The 15235-nt window shown below is 36.9% G+C and overlaps 1 protein-coding gene across 4 annotated transcripts; it reads left to right on the top strand.

Annotated features, from left to right (window-relative positions):
- The first annotated feature begins 1852 nt into the window (after positions 1 to 1852).
- On the top strand, positions 1853 to 10563 carry LOC109052555 (gastrula zinc finger protein XlCGF57.1-like). 4 transcript variants are annotated; one of them, XM_042719388.1, is made up of 5 exons: positions 1865 to 1987; positions 2092 to 2140; positions 4267 to 5176; positions 6124 to 7375; positions 9621 to 10563. In XM_042719388.1, the coding sequence occupies exons 3-5, from the start codon at positions 5128 to 5130 to the stop codon at positions 9685 to 9687; spliced, it is 1368 nt and encodes a 455-aa protein (XP_042575322.1). In that variant the 5' UTR covers positions 1865 to 1987; positions 2092 to 2140; positions 4267 to 5127; the 3' UTR covers positions 9688 to 10563. The 4 variants fall into 4 exon arrangements, with proteins under 4 accessions (XP_042575319.1, XP_042575318.1, XP_042575322.1 ...); XM_042719386.1 differs by having other exon boundaries at positions 4262 to 5176; XM_042719385.1 differs by having other exon boundaries at positions 1853 to 2140.
- The last annotated feature ends 4672 nt before the right edge of the window (positions 10564 to 15235 follow it).

Below are 15235 nucleotides of genomic sequence, written 5' to 3'. Positions count from 1 at the left end.
ATGTGTTTTTTACGCAGCTCATGGTATTTTTACCTCTAATTATATTATAGGATATTCTTGTAAGCATTAAAGATATTTGTGTTTCTGGTTAAAACCAAACTTTATTTATCTTAATTTAATGCTTTATATTGAGCAGCGGATGATGTTAAATCAATATACTAGTTACATATCTGAGGAAAAATACATGTTGGTTGGCACCACCTAGCGTGCAGGCGTGAATTAACAGAACAATTGTTTTGCACTCGGTGTGAAAGCACCGTTTGTCTGCGATTCTCTTCGGTTTTTTACATCGCACTCAGTGTGAAACGGCCTTAAACCTGCTGTAAAATAATCCCTACATCACATCTCTCCAACCCCCACCCCACCAATCATTTCAGTTAGCTAGAGAGTTATTTCCAAATCACAAATGATACAATACTTAATTTAGTTCTTGCAACTTTGCTCTGAACCACTTGACACGTTTAAGATGTTTTGAGTGGAATGCAACATTAGTGCACGCGTGTAAATCAAGAAATCAAGTTGATGTGGTCTTACACTGTGTGAGTGAATTTAACCATTTCAGCAGGCTAAAGATCGCTAGGTTGAAAATAGTTAAAATAGTGTTGTTTTCAGCTCATAACTCAGTTGAGCTGGTTAAAGAGGATGTGAAGAGGAGTTGTTAAAAATGCATTCCATTATTTCTCGTTGACACCAGAATATTCAGACAGCCAGGAAGGAGACAAGACAGACACAAGATCTGAATATTCCTTTCTTCAACTTTATTGTCTCAAACTATAGTATATATAAACAAGTTGTGAGGGGTGGTGTTGTAGCCCTTTCATCCAATAGGACTATGCATTATATATGTGCTTCATTTATGAATGGAATATGTGTTATCCCTGCTGAAAAACAACAAACAACATATGTAGGTTAGGTATGTTTTGATACTGGGATGCTGGTTTATGCTGGTCCTTTGCTGGTTTATGCTGTTCATGTACTGGCAAAGGACCAGCATAAACCAGCATAAACCAGCAAAAGGACCAGCATAAACCAGCAAGCGCCAGCATAAACCAGAAAAGGACCAGCATCCCAGCATCAAAACATACCTAACCAGCATATGCTGGATTTTTTTTAGCAGGGATATTGTGAAATTCTGTTCGTTCGTCCACATGAACATCTTGTGTCTAGGGACATTGTGTGCTAAATTTGATGTGCTAGACTTAAACCTTGCTCATATGACATGTTTATCTGATTATTACATAATGAAGTTAGTTGTGCTTATTCAGCTTGTATTTTCCAGACGGTCTATTGTTTCACTTCTGCAAAATCCTGTATATATGTGCCACACAATGCACAATAAAGTTGAGCTTAGAATGAACTGAATGAACCATCCGTGTGTCTCATGCTTTGGTCCCGGGTACCTGCTCTCCTCTGCTCGATAGCCCAACCTGAACCAGAAATTATATTTGCGATCTCGAAGGCAAGAATATACAATTTATTCTTACAGATATAAAATGGGAAATGCAGGAAGTTCTGGGAGAAGAATAACTTCTTCCCAGATGCATACTGTTCTCTTAGCAGACTGAACTCAACAACCTTGAGCAAGTGGATACAAATAAAAGATATGGAGAGGGAGCGAAGAAGTGGAACCAAACGAGGAAGGGTAATACGTCGTTTTAAGGTGTCCTTGTTACAAGTCACATGTACGTAGTTTTATAAAAACAATAAATTATGCATAATTACATGCAAGTAACCCTAATCCTAACCCTAACCATATAGTACATCAAGTCAATTAATATTACTCAGTACTTAAATGTAAAATTACAACGTAACAAGGACACCTTAAAAATAAAGTGTAACCGGAGAAAGGAGAGGGAGCATAGAAGGGAGGAGGGAAAAAAAGGAAAACATTTAGCAGAGGGCGTTGCATAATCTAACAGAATATCCTGACTCAGGGTTAACTTCTCCGTTATTTACAGTTCTTCACAGTGCAAAAAGGGTCCATTCTGTATGTGTTTGCATTTACCTGGTTAGAAATAGCTTTAAATGAACGATATCATCACTATCAAACGGATTTGTTTGTATTGTCAAACTCCACTTTTCTGCCTTCAGCAGCGCTTGATGACAGCCGAGATATACAGCTGGAGAAGAGCAGTTTACGGTATTTCTCTTATTTACACAACCATCACTCTTTACACAGTATGTTTAAGCGACAATTTACAGGCTCATTTCTGTATTATTTTCATCGGGTTCTGCGCTACTTGTCTTTTCTGCCGTCTTCCTCCTGAAATAAACGTTCAGTGCAGCAGCAGCGAGCATGTGAGGGAAATATGATGAATTCATTCAGACCTGAGCGACATCTTTGAGTGCTTTTGTACGGTGCCCAGAAGGTGACAATTGACGGTTCACTTAGTTTTGTCGTGGGAACGTGATAATATGTCTTGGCCACGAGATATTAATTTGAGGGAACATCATTTTAACTCGTGAGAACGTAATTTTATGTCGTGGCCACGAGGTCATTTTGTAACGATATTCTTATGTCGTGGCCTCCAGTTGCTATGTTGAGGTAGTGACATACATTTCTCGTGGCCCTGACTTCTTATGTTGAGGGAACGACATAGGCCTAGGCTATATTTCTCGTGGCCATGAGTTTAATGTAAACAAACCTGCGTGTCCAGAAACCCGGGATTATCAGAGACGGATTCATTAATATTTTATTTTGAATTTAGAAATTCTTATATTATTTATTATAGAAATTATTACATTATTAGGCCTTGGCTATCGGGCTGTATTACGTGCGGTAGTCCGCATAAAAATGTATCATGAATAAATGTTACATAAAGTGCATAATATAAAATAGAAAACTTTTTTTATCCATCCTACAGTCTTGTAAGTCCATTAACTGATAGTCTTTTATTATTATTATTATTATTATTATTATTATAACTATTATTATTATTATAAGCCTATTATTATTGGTTATATTTTAATATTCGTTTATATGTATTATTCCCATTCATTTCAATCTCTTTACTAAACGTTTTGAATACTTTTGTAAATAATAGCCTACTATAAATGCTCGACATGCCAATAAAGCTTTGATTATGCTGGAAGGCAGTTTAAATTTAACATATTTAATCTTATTTCGAGTAATGGAATATAATTATAAATACTTTAGTATTTCGTTGATAAATTAATCATTCGCATAGTTTCATTTGTAAATGAAATCACAACACTCATTTAGATTAGGTTAGATTCGATTCAACTTTATTGTCACTGCACATGTAAGGTACAAGGCAACGAAATGCAGTTAGCATCTAACCAGAAGTGCAATAAGCAGTAAGTACAGGATATACAGTGTCTACAATATGTTACAAATGTACAATAAATATACAGATAGGCAGTACTATGTACATAATTTAGAGATTTTTTTAAATACTATCAGCATGATATACAGATAGATGTACTATGAACATAGTTTTCTCTGGATGTCCTCAATAGCAGGAAGTGTTGTCCCTGTGAAGCGCTGGGCGTTTTTCACCACCCTCTGCAGTGCATTGTGGTCAGCAACTGAGCAGTTCCCATACCAGACTGTGATACAACTGGTCAGGATGTTCTCGATCGCACACCAGTAAAAGTTCACCAGAATAGCTGAAGACAGCTGGTTCTTCTTCATTGTCCTAAAGAAGAAGAGGCGCTGGTGAGCCTTCTTGACCAGGCTGGAGGTGTTTGTGGTCCAGGACAGGTCCTCGAGATGGTGGTTCCCAGGAACTTGAAGCTGGAGACACGTTCAACAACCATCCCATTAATGTGGATGGGGTCATGCATGCTTCCTTTCTTCTTCCTGAAGTCCACAATGAGCTCCTTTGTCTTACTGGTATTAAGGAGCAGGTTGTTGTCAGTGTACCTGTCTCCTCTGCTCCATAACCCAACCGGATAATCAGATAACCACTTCGGATCACTGCAATTACTTAAAGTACATTTATTTTAACAGGGTATTTGTTGGTTACAAATCTGCACATTTATTTATAAGTTAATGCTTTCAACTGTTTTCCCTACCATTATTTATATTTGCAAGAATTTACATTACATTTCTTTTCTGCACTCCTAGGTGTCCATCTATGTTTGCATGAAGAAGCAGAATAATGTTAGGATTAGCAATTAAAAAGAATTTGTGAATTAGCATCAGTTACTTTACTATATATATATAGACAAACAGAAAAATGTGTCATAGAGTATAAAAAAATAAACTCTGCAACTGATATATTTTTGATTGTGGCAGATCAGATCATCCCACACTGCAATTCACCATCAGTGACGCTCCTACCACATCCGGCACATAATCAGTGAAGCCTCTCCCACAGCAGTCACATCATCAGTGAAGCTCCTCCCACATCCGGCACATCAGCGAATCCCCTCCCACAGGAGTCACATCATCAGCGAAGCTCCTCCCACAGCAGTCAAATAATCAGTGAAGCTCCTCCCACAGCAGTCACATCATCAGCAAAGCTCCTCCCACAGCAGTCAAATCATCAGTGAAGCTCCTCCCACAGCAGTCACATCATCAGCGAAGCTCCTCCCACAGCAGTCAAATCATCAGTGAAGCTCCTCCAGCAGCAGTCACATCATCGGTGAAGCTCCTCCCACAGCAGTCACATCATCGGTGAAGCTCCTCCCACAGCAGTCCCATCATCAGTGAAACTCCTCCCGCAGCAGTCACATCATCGGTGAAGCTCCTCCCGCAGCAGTCACATCATCGGTGAAGCTCCTCCAGCAGCAGTCACATCATCGGTGAAACTCCTCCCGCAGCAGTCACATCATCGGTGAAGCTCCTCCCACAGCAGTCCCATCATCAGTGAAACTCCTCCCGCAGCAGTCACATCATCGGTGAAGCTCCTCCCGCAGCAGTCACATCATCGGTGAAGCTCCTCCCACAGCAGTCACATCATCAGTGAAACTCCTCCCACAGCAGTCAAATCATCAGTGAAACTCCTCCCACAGCAGTCAAATCATCAGTGAAACTCCTCCCGCAGTAAGTCACCAATAAATGCTGGAATATCTCCATCAGTTTCCAAGTGAAGACGAGCATCAAATCATCAGAAGAGCTAAAATCTGTAAACTGAGTTTATTAAAGAGGACAGAGAGAAGATGAGAGATCCAGAACCCTGCAGAATCAAACACACTCAAGAACAAACAGGTTGGTGCTTATTTTTTTATTTATAATGCTGAAGAACATTCATGTTATAAAAATTCAAGCACTTCATCATATTTATAAGAATAGGAATACATTTTTTATTATATTTTCTTTTTTTTTTTTTATCAATAAAGACCAATCTGTATCAAATAAATGATACTTTCTATTATGGCTGATATTAGTATTGTAAGCGTAACTTAAGCTAAATCTGATTTATAGTTACCGATAAAGTAGTATTTCTCAAATAACTTATTGATAGTTGTAGAGTTTATTTTTCTTAGTATAACTTTGGTAACAGGGTTCATGAATGCCTTCATGTTGTAGAAAGAGCCCAGATGCTCTGTTTTTAAAAGGAGGAAAATGATGTCATAAGTAACAGCATCGAATGAAACATGTAGGACAAAAATAATGCTAATACAAATTGTTAATTTTAAACTAGTTAAAGTAGCAGTCAGTCTAAACTTTGAGCATGTGGAGTTTCTACTGACACTTCAACTTGAATTAAAAAGCAGGGAAATTCACTTGAGCTTTTCATTCTCTGCATCCCACATTCACATACATATGAATGGAAGTCAATGGAACATGAAGTCTAATGTGACCGGCATTTGGTAATTAAAAAGTCTGTAGTAAAACAAATTTAATCAGTCTAAAAATGTGACAGTATTGTATGTGTTCATGTTAATAGCGAGATAACAGTGTCATTGATCAGATATAAATAATTGTTCTTACTACAGAAATGTGTGATTTGTTCCTATATTGTTTTAATAATAATAATGGGAACATCAGTGTACCTCATTCATGAAAAATTTCTGGAATGTATAATTAATTTATAAAAATGCATCTGCTTTGCTACGTCAGAGCTATTTTTTTCCTTTCACTTTACATTCCTCTCTTTGAATTGTTTTGATGTACTGATAATGAATGTAAGTTTTTTTTTCTTTGATTTTAAGAGCTGATGGAAGAGAATGAGGAGAGTGAAGAACTGAGTGAAGTGGAGGAGCAACATCATGACAAACCCGCAGAAAAACCTCTGAGTCGCTCAAAGACTAAAACAATTTTTTTAAAGAAAAGAAGAGCCAAGAGATCTTACACCTGCACTCAGTGTGGAAAGAGTTTCATACAAAAACACAATCTTGATGTTCACATGAGAGTTCATACTGGAGAGAAACCCTTCAAGTGTGATCACTGTGGGAATCAATTCACACAAAATATACACCTTAAGATACACATGAGGATCCACACTGGAGAGAAACCCTTCACCTGCAATCAGTGCGGACATAGTTTCCCAAGGAAAGATACTCTAGAGATTCACATGAGGATCCACACAGGAGAGAAACCATTCAAGTGTGATCAGTGCAGAACGAGTTTCTCATACAAAGCATTTCTTCGTTCTCACATGATGATTCACACTGGGGAGAAACCACACTCTTGTGATCAGTGTGGAAAGACATGCACATGCAAAGAAACTCTTAAGAGTCACATGAGAGTTCATACTGAAGAGAAGCCGTTCACATGTGATCAGTGTGGGAAGAGTTTCACACAATCATCACAACTTAAGAGACACATGAGGAGCCACACTGGAGAGAAGCCGTTCACGTGTGATCAATGTGGGAACAGTTTCAGTGAATCAGGAAGCCTTAAACTACACATGAGAATCCACACGAGAGAAAGACCATTCACATGTGATCAGTGTGGGAAGAGTTTCACACGATCAACACACCTTAAGAGACACATGAGGATCCACACTGGAGAGAAGCCATTCATGTGTGATCAGTGTGACAAAACATTTCTTATGGCATCAGGCCTGAAGAAACACATGCTAGTTCATACAAAGGAGAAGCCGCATGCATGTTCTGTGTGTGGAAAGAGATTTTCACAGAAGCAAATTTTACAGGTACATCAGAAAATACATACTGGTGTGAGAGAGTACATGTGCTTTGAGTGTGAAAAGACTTTTACTTCGGCAAACGGTTTAAAACGGCATGAGATGATTCACACTGGAGAGAAACCACACACGTGTGATCAGTGTGGAAAGAGTTTCAGACACAAATCATCTCTTAAGTCTCACATGAGAGTTCACATCAGAGAGAAGCCGCACACGTGTGATCAGTGCAGAAAGAGTTTCACTTTTAAAAGTCATCTGAAGCTGCACATGAGGATCCATGCAGTGGAGAAACCAGACCACCACAGTCTGAAATCACGGTAAGAAGTTCATCTTTATGTGCTTAGCAACAAAACCCAGTGGACCACGATTTCTGCTAAGGGGGAGCAGACCTATTGGTGAATGGGTACTTTAATGTCATACACTGATCGGTCCGCTTTTCACAAATTATACTTCATTTAATCTGACCAATCAGGTTGTGAACGTCTATGCCTTTGGCTATTTTAAAATCTAAATAATAGTTAAATCATGTGATTGTGGTCACAGATTGGGAGTGGACTGAGTCTGCTTGTGCACCACATACATCACTCATTCACTGCAAACGGAGTATGTGTAAAACAGGTGTTACAACAAATGTAGGGCCTATATTTTGTAGGGCTGTCCTTGACTAAAGTTTTTCCTGGTCAACTAGCAGTCGTTCATTTTAAGCATTAGTCGACTAATCGCACGTTTATTAATAAACCATTTAAATCATAATAATTATCCTTTAATTGCCTGCAAATAGCCTAATATATGCTCAAGCAAAGATGAACAAAGCCACTTATAAAATTTTGGTCGACCAAGCCTCTTCTCATCGACTAACGGTTAGTCTAATATTTTGTCAGAATTATTGCCCTTCATCTGATTGAGGTGCAGGGGCTCATTCTCATTCATGAATTTGTGTCTCATTCATCCTGTCTTCTGTTTGTCTCGCACATATATTTTTATATATATAGTGACAAAAAAGAAGAACACAAAAAACACCCTTTTTTTTTCTTCAAATTTCAATTAAAAACTCCTCAAACTGCATGTATGCAGCATCTTTGTTTGGGTCATGATTAAAATGCAGTGATTGTCTCTAATTTTAAAATTGAAAGAACACAGGCAAAGCCTTAGTTTGTTTATGTGAAGAGATTTATTTTGTTTGTGTTAATTATTTATTTGATTTGGGGTTGGTTTCAATTTTTTTTTATTTAGTTTTGTTATTTCAGTTTCACAAAGAAACTTGCAGCATTTTGTCCTATAGCCTAATAAAAGGACATCTTTCGATTTACTGTATAATTTGTCTTAAATCTCATTTTTGTTAAAAAAAAATATAAAAATCTTGAGAAAATCGAATCATGAAATCAAAAACGTGAATCGTATCATATCATGAGTTGAGTAAATCGTTACGTTACTATGCTTAACATATAACATATTTTGACCCCTTAATCTACACCCAACCATAACTATTTTTATAGTGAATAAAAAAAAAAAAAAAGAAATGTAATAGACAGAAATATGCAGGGAAATTACATTTTAGTAACAATATTGCTTTACAAATAAATTTTGAGTGCCTATCCCAGTCCTACCTTTAAACCTAACCATAACCATTTGTTAAAACAGTAGGCTATAAATAAAAACATGACAGACAGACAAGTGTAATTATAATAATTTATTGCAAAAACTGCACCAAAAATAGTCCAAATGGCAATGTGTTGCAGCTGCAGTCCTCTCTGATGGAATACAATAGGTTTATGTGTGGAACCAAGCAGAATTGAAGATGTTAATGGCTGAAAATATTATCCTGATTATTATCCCAATCCTCTCTGTGAAAGCAAGTATTTCTCATTCAAACACTTCTCTCCAGAAACACGGCATGTCACAATCTGTGACGAAGCAGGCAAGAACCATTAAGCATTTGATTTTCTGCCATGAAACCTGCCGTAAAGTTTCTTGGAGCAGCAGTTTTTTAATTTGTAAAAAGCGCATCAGTGCGGGTTCTGCTGCTAATGGTCACTGCTCAGAATGGAGATGAAGATCACAGAACAAAGGCTTGAATTTGATTCTGTTCCTGCAGTTGTATGGGTTATGGATGACCATAAAAAACAAAATGAAATGTCCCCCTAAAGTCATATGAAACATTGATCTGCAGCACTTTCATAACCAAAAGAGGATGTTTTAAGAACATCCCTAATGTTCTGTAGAGGTTTTGGATTCCGTCACCTTTAGAGAACTTGTAGGGAATGTTTTTAATTGGGTTTGGATCAAAACCCTGCAGGACTGTGGCTCCCCAGGACAGATGCTGGCCACCCTTGATATAACTGTATAATTAAATTTAAGTAATGCAATGGGAAAAACACATCTGAAGCCAGAGTAAACAATCTGTATAGCATCTGTATGATGTCCAGGGCAAACCTTATGCTTATGAGTTTATTTGAAGCTCTTAATATGAAGCAGTTGCATATTTTGGACAGTTTGGCTTGTTTGATCAGCATGTGGCTGTTTGTCTCATTTTTATCTCTCATGATTTAATGTATCTTTTAGACCTGATGGATGTGAACAAGAAAGGAGGAACAGAAGCCAAAAAATCTGTCAGCTGCCTTCAGTGTAAAAAGATTGACATGTAAATCAAGGCTGAAGATTCACATGAGAGTTCACACTGGAAAGAAACGGCTCTGGCTTTCACTCTGAAATAACATCTGCCTCCTCATTCTGAAGAAAGACCATTTAACTGTGATCAGTGCGGTGAACAGTTTAGTTGAACATCCGTCCTGAAGAAACTCCTGAAGATTCACACAAGGAAAAGACTCATTCGTAATTTAAGGAAGTCCTTTATTACAGACCCTGAATCGAAAGTGCAGCAGGAAATTCACTGCAACGGCTGTTACGGATTCAGGCTATCAGAAATCCTGGAAACACATGAAAGGATTCACTCTGGAGAGAAACCACATCAGTGTTTCTTTAGTTATCTATTCTACGGTCATGTTCACTGTAACTAGATAATATCCAGATCCAGCAGTGCGACAGCAAACATGACACAAAAACATTTTAGAAAAATGTCCTAATTGGCTGCAATGAGTGAAATGACAAAGAAACATCATCCAAATTTGCCAAAGTTGATTCAGGTTGACCTAAATATGGAGTTCCTCCATCAAAAACAATATCTAAAGTGTCTTGCTTTATTATATTGATAAATAAAGTGTTATGTATGCAGTAAGAAAATACTACTTTAAGTCCTTTTAAGAAGGAGAGTATCCTTTCAAGAGAGAATTGAATCTGATATTAATTTTAACTTGTTCTTCACTATTTTTATTATAACATGTAATTGCTCGTCCACTATTGCTCTTCCATGCTGGCCACTTTGTTTCTCTTCTTCTCTTGAGATGCTTTTATTGTCTTACAAGTCATTAAAGTTCATTTTCACTTTTACTTTTGTATTTGTTTCAAGTAGCTAATGATTTATTAAACTCCTTATTCATTGTATCAACCACTTATTGTTATTTAGATTTTATTTTATTTTTTCTGCTGATTTTACTTGCATCATAATCATTTTAGTTGTGAAAGCCATTTGCTTTTGGGGCTTTGCATATTTTGATTTTCTCAATACCCTTACGAAAATTAACCAAGGTTTTATAGTAGTAAAAGTGCTTTAACCAGTTTTTTTATTTATTTATTTATTTATTGGTGTATTGATTACCATTTTTATAACCACAGTTTTACTACAAATACCATGTTTAAACTGTCTATGTTCAGTGCAGCAAAACCATGGCTAAATTGTGGTTACCATGGTTTAACTACAGTATATTAACCATGATTTTTGGGTATTTATTTTTACTACAAATAGACCCCCAAAAATCATGGTTAATATTACTGTAATTAAACCATGGTAACCACAAATTTAGCCATGGCTAATTTTGGTAAGGGCGGAGCTTTTAAATGCCTAATAAATTATATTTCACCTCACACATGACTCACATTGAGTGAGATTGCTGTTTGTCTACATTATTAACAATTTCTCCCTTGATACCCACTATCACATTTCAAAGAGTTTGTGCCATCTCTCGACAGCTTTACATTCACTGTAAAAAATTACTGTAAATTTACAGCGTAAATTTGCAACACTGAACTGTTTTCTAAAATTACGGTGTCTTACTGTAAATGCACACGCGATCGGTGGGGGAGGTGGAACCGAAGGCTAGCTTGGTACAAGTGATTGATGCTGACTCATCGAAGGGCATCGGTTTCAGTGAAAGTTTTATATGCATGGATTTCATCTCAAGTTGAAGCTCGTTTACAGGTAAGCAGATCAGAGTCTGAAGTAAGTGTGTTCCATGTTTATTTTATATGTTTATTTTTTATGTGGGCACAATCTTTTAATTTGCCTCTGACAAACTGTTGCCAACCCTGAGGTTTGACGATGAATTGGCGTAATTTACACGTTCTTCCTCAATTTAAGTGTGTGTGTGTGTGTGTGTGTGTGAGAGAGAGAGAGAGAGAGATTCTTGCAGCTAATTGCATGTTTTTTTGTACATGTCATCTGTAAATGTTAACCTTATATAGAGGGAAATATAAAATACTTGCGTTCACTGATTATTTCATTTAGTTGAATATTAATTTAACATATTCGGCAACAGTAGAATAAGGCTTCCTTCTGTAAAACAAACATGAGCACGTGATCGGTGGGGGAGGGGAGCAATAGTTAGCTTTTGATACCAGTGAAAGATATGGATATATAGCCTAAACAGATTTTATCTCAAATTAAAGTTCAATTACAGATAGCAGATAACGGGGATCTGAAGTAAGTGTGTTTGCTTGATTATTTAAAACAATTATTTGCTTAATTTGCATTCTTGTTTCTAAGTTAGGTGTGTGTAAAGTTGGCATATAGGGAAATCGAAAATAGGCATGTAAACTTAATTTTATTAAGGTAGCAAATAAACTTTTTGCATGAGCACTTGACTTGATCAATGGGGGATGGGAAGAAATGTTAGCTTTTTTGGAGTGAAACATTGGCCTCAGTGGAAGTTTTGCGGAAGTAGTATCTAAAGCAATTTAAAGTATCTAAATATATTCCAACTTATTGTTTATTAAGTGGGCTTTGTATATGAGCACATTTTAATCGCAGATATATTATTGGAATGACCAATTATATAATTCAAAATTTGGAACAGCCAATCCTCCTGAAAGTATAGGATGCTGCAATGTGACAAGTTTTATTCTGGGTCGTTTAACATTACAGATAAACTGGGAAAGTATGGAATTGATCTTCTTAAAGTAACCTGGAGGGGGGAAAGAAGCAACACTGAAAAATGAAAATTAAGTCAAGGTAACAAATTCATTTTGACGGTGGAGAATTTGCCTCGGTGAGAGACTTTAAGATTATTCCATCTTTGAGTATCACTATTGGTCTTGACTAACATATTATTAAAATTGTCTCTGGCAATTTTATGAATGCCTTTATATATGGTAATACCCAAACAGATGAAATAATCTTTAATAGGAATTAATGAGGGGATAGGGAAGTTAACCTTAACATTGTTAATTGGCGTTAAAGCAGATTTGGTCCAGTTTATTTTGTACCCCGATAAACTACTAAAGTGGTAAAATTCCTTAATTATATTGGTTATTGACATATCAAAACTATCTAAATATAAAACAATGTCCCAATTACCTAATTGCTTGTGCTAGTGGTTCAAGGGATAAACAAAATAATAAAGGGGAAAGTGGACATCCCTGCCTCATTCCATACTGTAAAGGGAACCAGGGAGATAATATTACCAGTTAAGACTAATGCCTCAGGTGAGTGGTAAAGTGTTTTAACCATACTCAATTGCAAAATTAAATGAATCAAGCATGAGAGTCCCTACCACATCCCATATTTCTAAATATAATTCAGGAGGAAGGCCATCTAAGCCTGGTGACTTCTGAATGCTTTTTAGTGCTTCAGCTCCTCCAAACTTAACGGGGCCTCCAAAGAGTCTTTATCCATCTGTGTGATCCAAGGTAGTTCTAATTTATCCAAATACTCTCTACAAATTGACTTATCAAAATCGGTTTCAGTTTTATACAGATTTGTGTAAAAACCTTTAAACGGGTCATATGATTCTTCCTTCTCTTTGGAGTTTTACAAACTCTTGGTGCATAAAGAAGATCTGTAAAGTTGCAAAGACTAAAGTCTCAAATCCAAAGAGATATTCTATATAAAAGTTAAGGGTCAACCACACACCCCTAAAACGGCTCGTTGTAACACGACCCCACATCTCTACGTCACCATGTGGGAAGATTTGCATAACGCCGCCCAAATGTTCACGCAAAGAAAGAAGGTGTAATGTTTATTCTCTCTGTTGCTGCCATGTTGTGGAGTCGCTGGGTGTTTCGTTGAAGTGAAACTTTGTTTGGCCTTCCAAAAAAGGACATGACTAGAAATCAGTGGTTAAGCTGTATTAAAACACTGTTCCAGAACAGTCCAACCCAAATATTCAGATGTGTGCAGCACATTTTATGGAAGATGAGGACTGTTTCCTGAACCAGTAGCCTGCAATGTGTCTGTGGCACAATGGCTGTTTCTATAAAGTTGGGCAGTCTAAACTTTGCAAGGACAGTCTGGCCTTCTGACTCACAGCCAGTAGGTACGTTTTTTATATTTAAATAATTTGCCAATGATGATTCAAACGTGAAGTTTGAGCAGTAGAGTAGGCTTGTTGTTTCTCAGATCACAAATGCAGACATAGTTTTATGTTTACGCGGCGTGATACGCAACGCGTAAAAAGACAGTATAAGTCATTATAATCAGTAATTATGTCCCCACTGGATGCAACAAATGCCTCGTTTGTAATGAGTTTTATTTGTTTTGTCCCGTCTAGTGATGTCCGGATTGTGAACAAATCTTTCTATTTAACCGGATCTTCTTAGTGAACCGGTCGAACCAGCTCACCACATCGAACTGAATAGTTTGAAACAGTTCACCTCTCCAGTATGCACTAATCCACAAATTACTTAAGTTATTTGACTTATAAAGGTGCCTTATACTCCCTCTGACGTGAAATAAACCAATGTCCCCAGTTATTCATTTACTCCTAACAGTACATTGACTGAACTGCTAAAAGAGAACCGATGATGGGATGTGCACGAGCAGAGCAGCTGGACTGAGTCTTGTGCTGCTGGCCTGGGAGACGGCATCAAAGTATGTTATGGGGCGTGACATTTCTGTCACATGGTTGAGGAATTCGGCCAATCACAATGCACTGAATAGTTGGCCAATCAGAGAACACCTCGCTTTTCAGAATGATGAGCCTTGTAAAAATCGACGCATTTCAGAAGGCGGGGCATAGAGGAGAAACTATAATGTACATTATATGGAAACTAATGTGTTTTTTTTAACCTTAAACCACATAAACACATTACACCAAATACACAAAATAATGTTCTTTTTAGCAGCATCATAGACCCTTTTAAATATGTTGTTAATTATCACAATATTTGTGATTACTTGATCATCTGAAGATTTTATTGCACTGATGTATGCCTTAGACTCACATTCCCTCAGCCTGAGGGACAATATGTAGCTAGGTCTCTCTGATTCAAAATAATTTTTTTGCCTCTTCCTATGTAAAATAAATTCTGCCTTTGATTGTGAAAGTAAGTCATATTTCTCTTTCAAGGAGAACAATCATGTAGCTTGTTGGTCAGAAAAATTTAGTTTTTGTAAGTTTTGTAATAATCTTATTTTCTAATTATGTAAATTGGCAGGTTTTCACTTTGGCAAGAGCAGAAGAAAAAGATATACAGAATCCTCGTATTGCACACTTTGTCGTTTCCCACAATATTTGAGGGTCTACATCACAAGATAAATTAATTTTGAGAAACTCCTTTATATGATCTTTTAATGAATGAACGAATTAATGAATGTCTGATTGTTTAGTAATGATGTGTTAAAATGCCATCTAGGGGCCTTGGTCTTAATGTTGGAAAGGTAAACATTACATAACACTGCAGAGTGATCAGACAATAAAATTGATAATACAGAGATGGAAGAGTTAGATGAAATTAGAGATGGACTGAGAAATATGTTATCTATCCTAGAGAAAGTCTTATGTCAATTAGACAAAAAGTGAAGTCCTTAGATGTAGTATTCAGGATTATCCAAAGATCGATTACAT

The sequence above is a fragment of the Cyprinus carpio genome, chromosome B3 (assembly GCF_018340385.1).
Source record: "Cyprinus carpio isolate SPL01 chromosome B3, ASM1834038v1, whole genome shotgun sequence".
NCBI classification, from domain to species: Eukaryota; Metazoa; Chordata; class Actinopteri; order Cypriniformes; family Cyprinidae; genus Cyprinus; species Cyprinus carpio.
Note: the sequence above shows the minus strand (reverse complement) of the source record. Positions and strands in the feature narration are given on the sequence as shown.

Coding starts and splice junctions, on each gene's coding strand:
- LOC109052555 (XM_042719385.1), top strand. CDS start 5,128: ATGAGAGATCCAGAACCCTGCAGAATCAAACACACTCAAGAACAAACA. Junction 5,177..6,123: donor ACACACTCAAGAACAAACAG/GTTGGTGCTTAT, acceptor TTTGATTTTAAG/AGCTGATGGAAGAGAATGAG. Junction 7,376..9,620: donor CACCACAGTCTGAAATCACG/GTAAGAAGTTCA, acceptor TGTATCTTTTAG/ACCTGATGGATGTGAACAAG.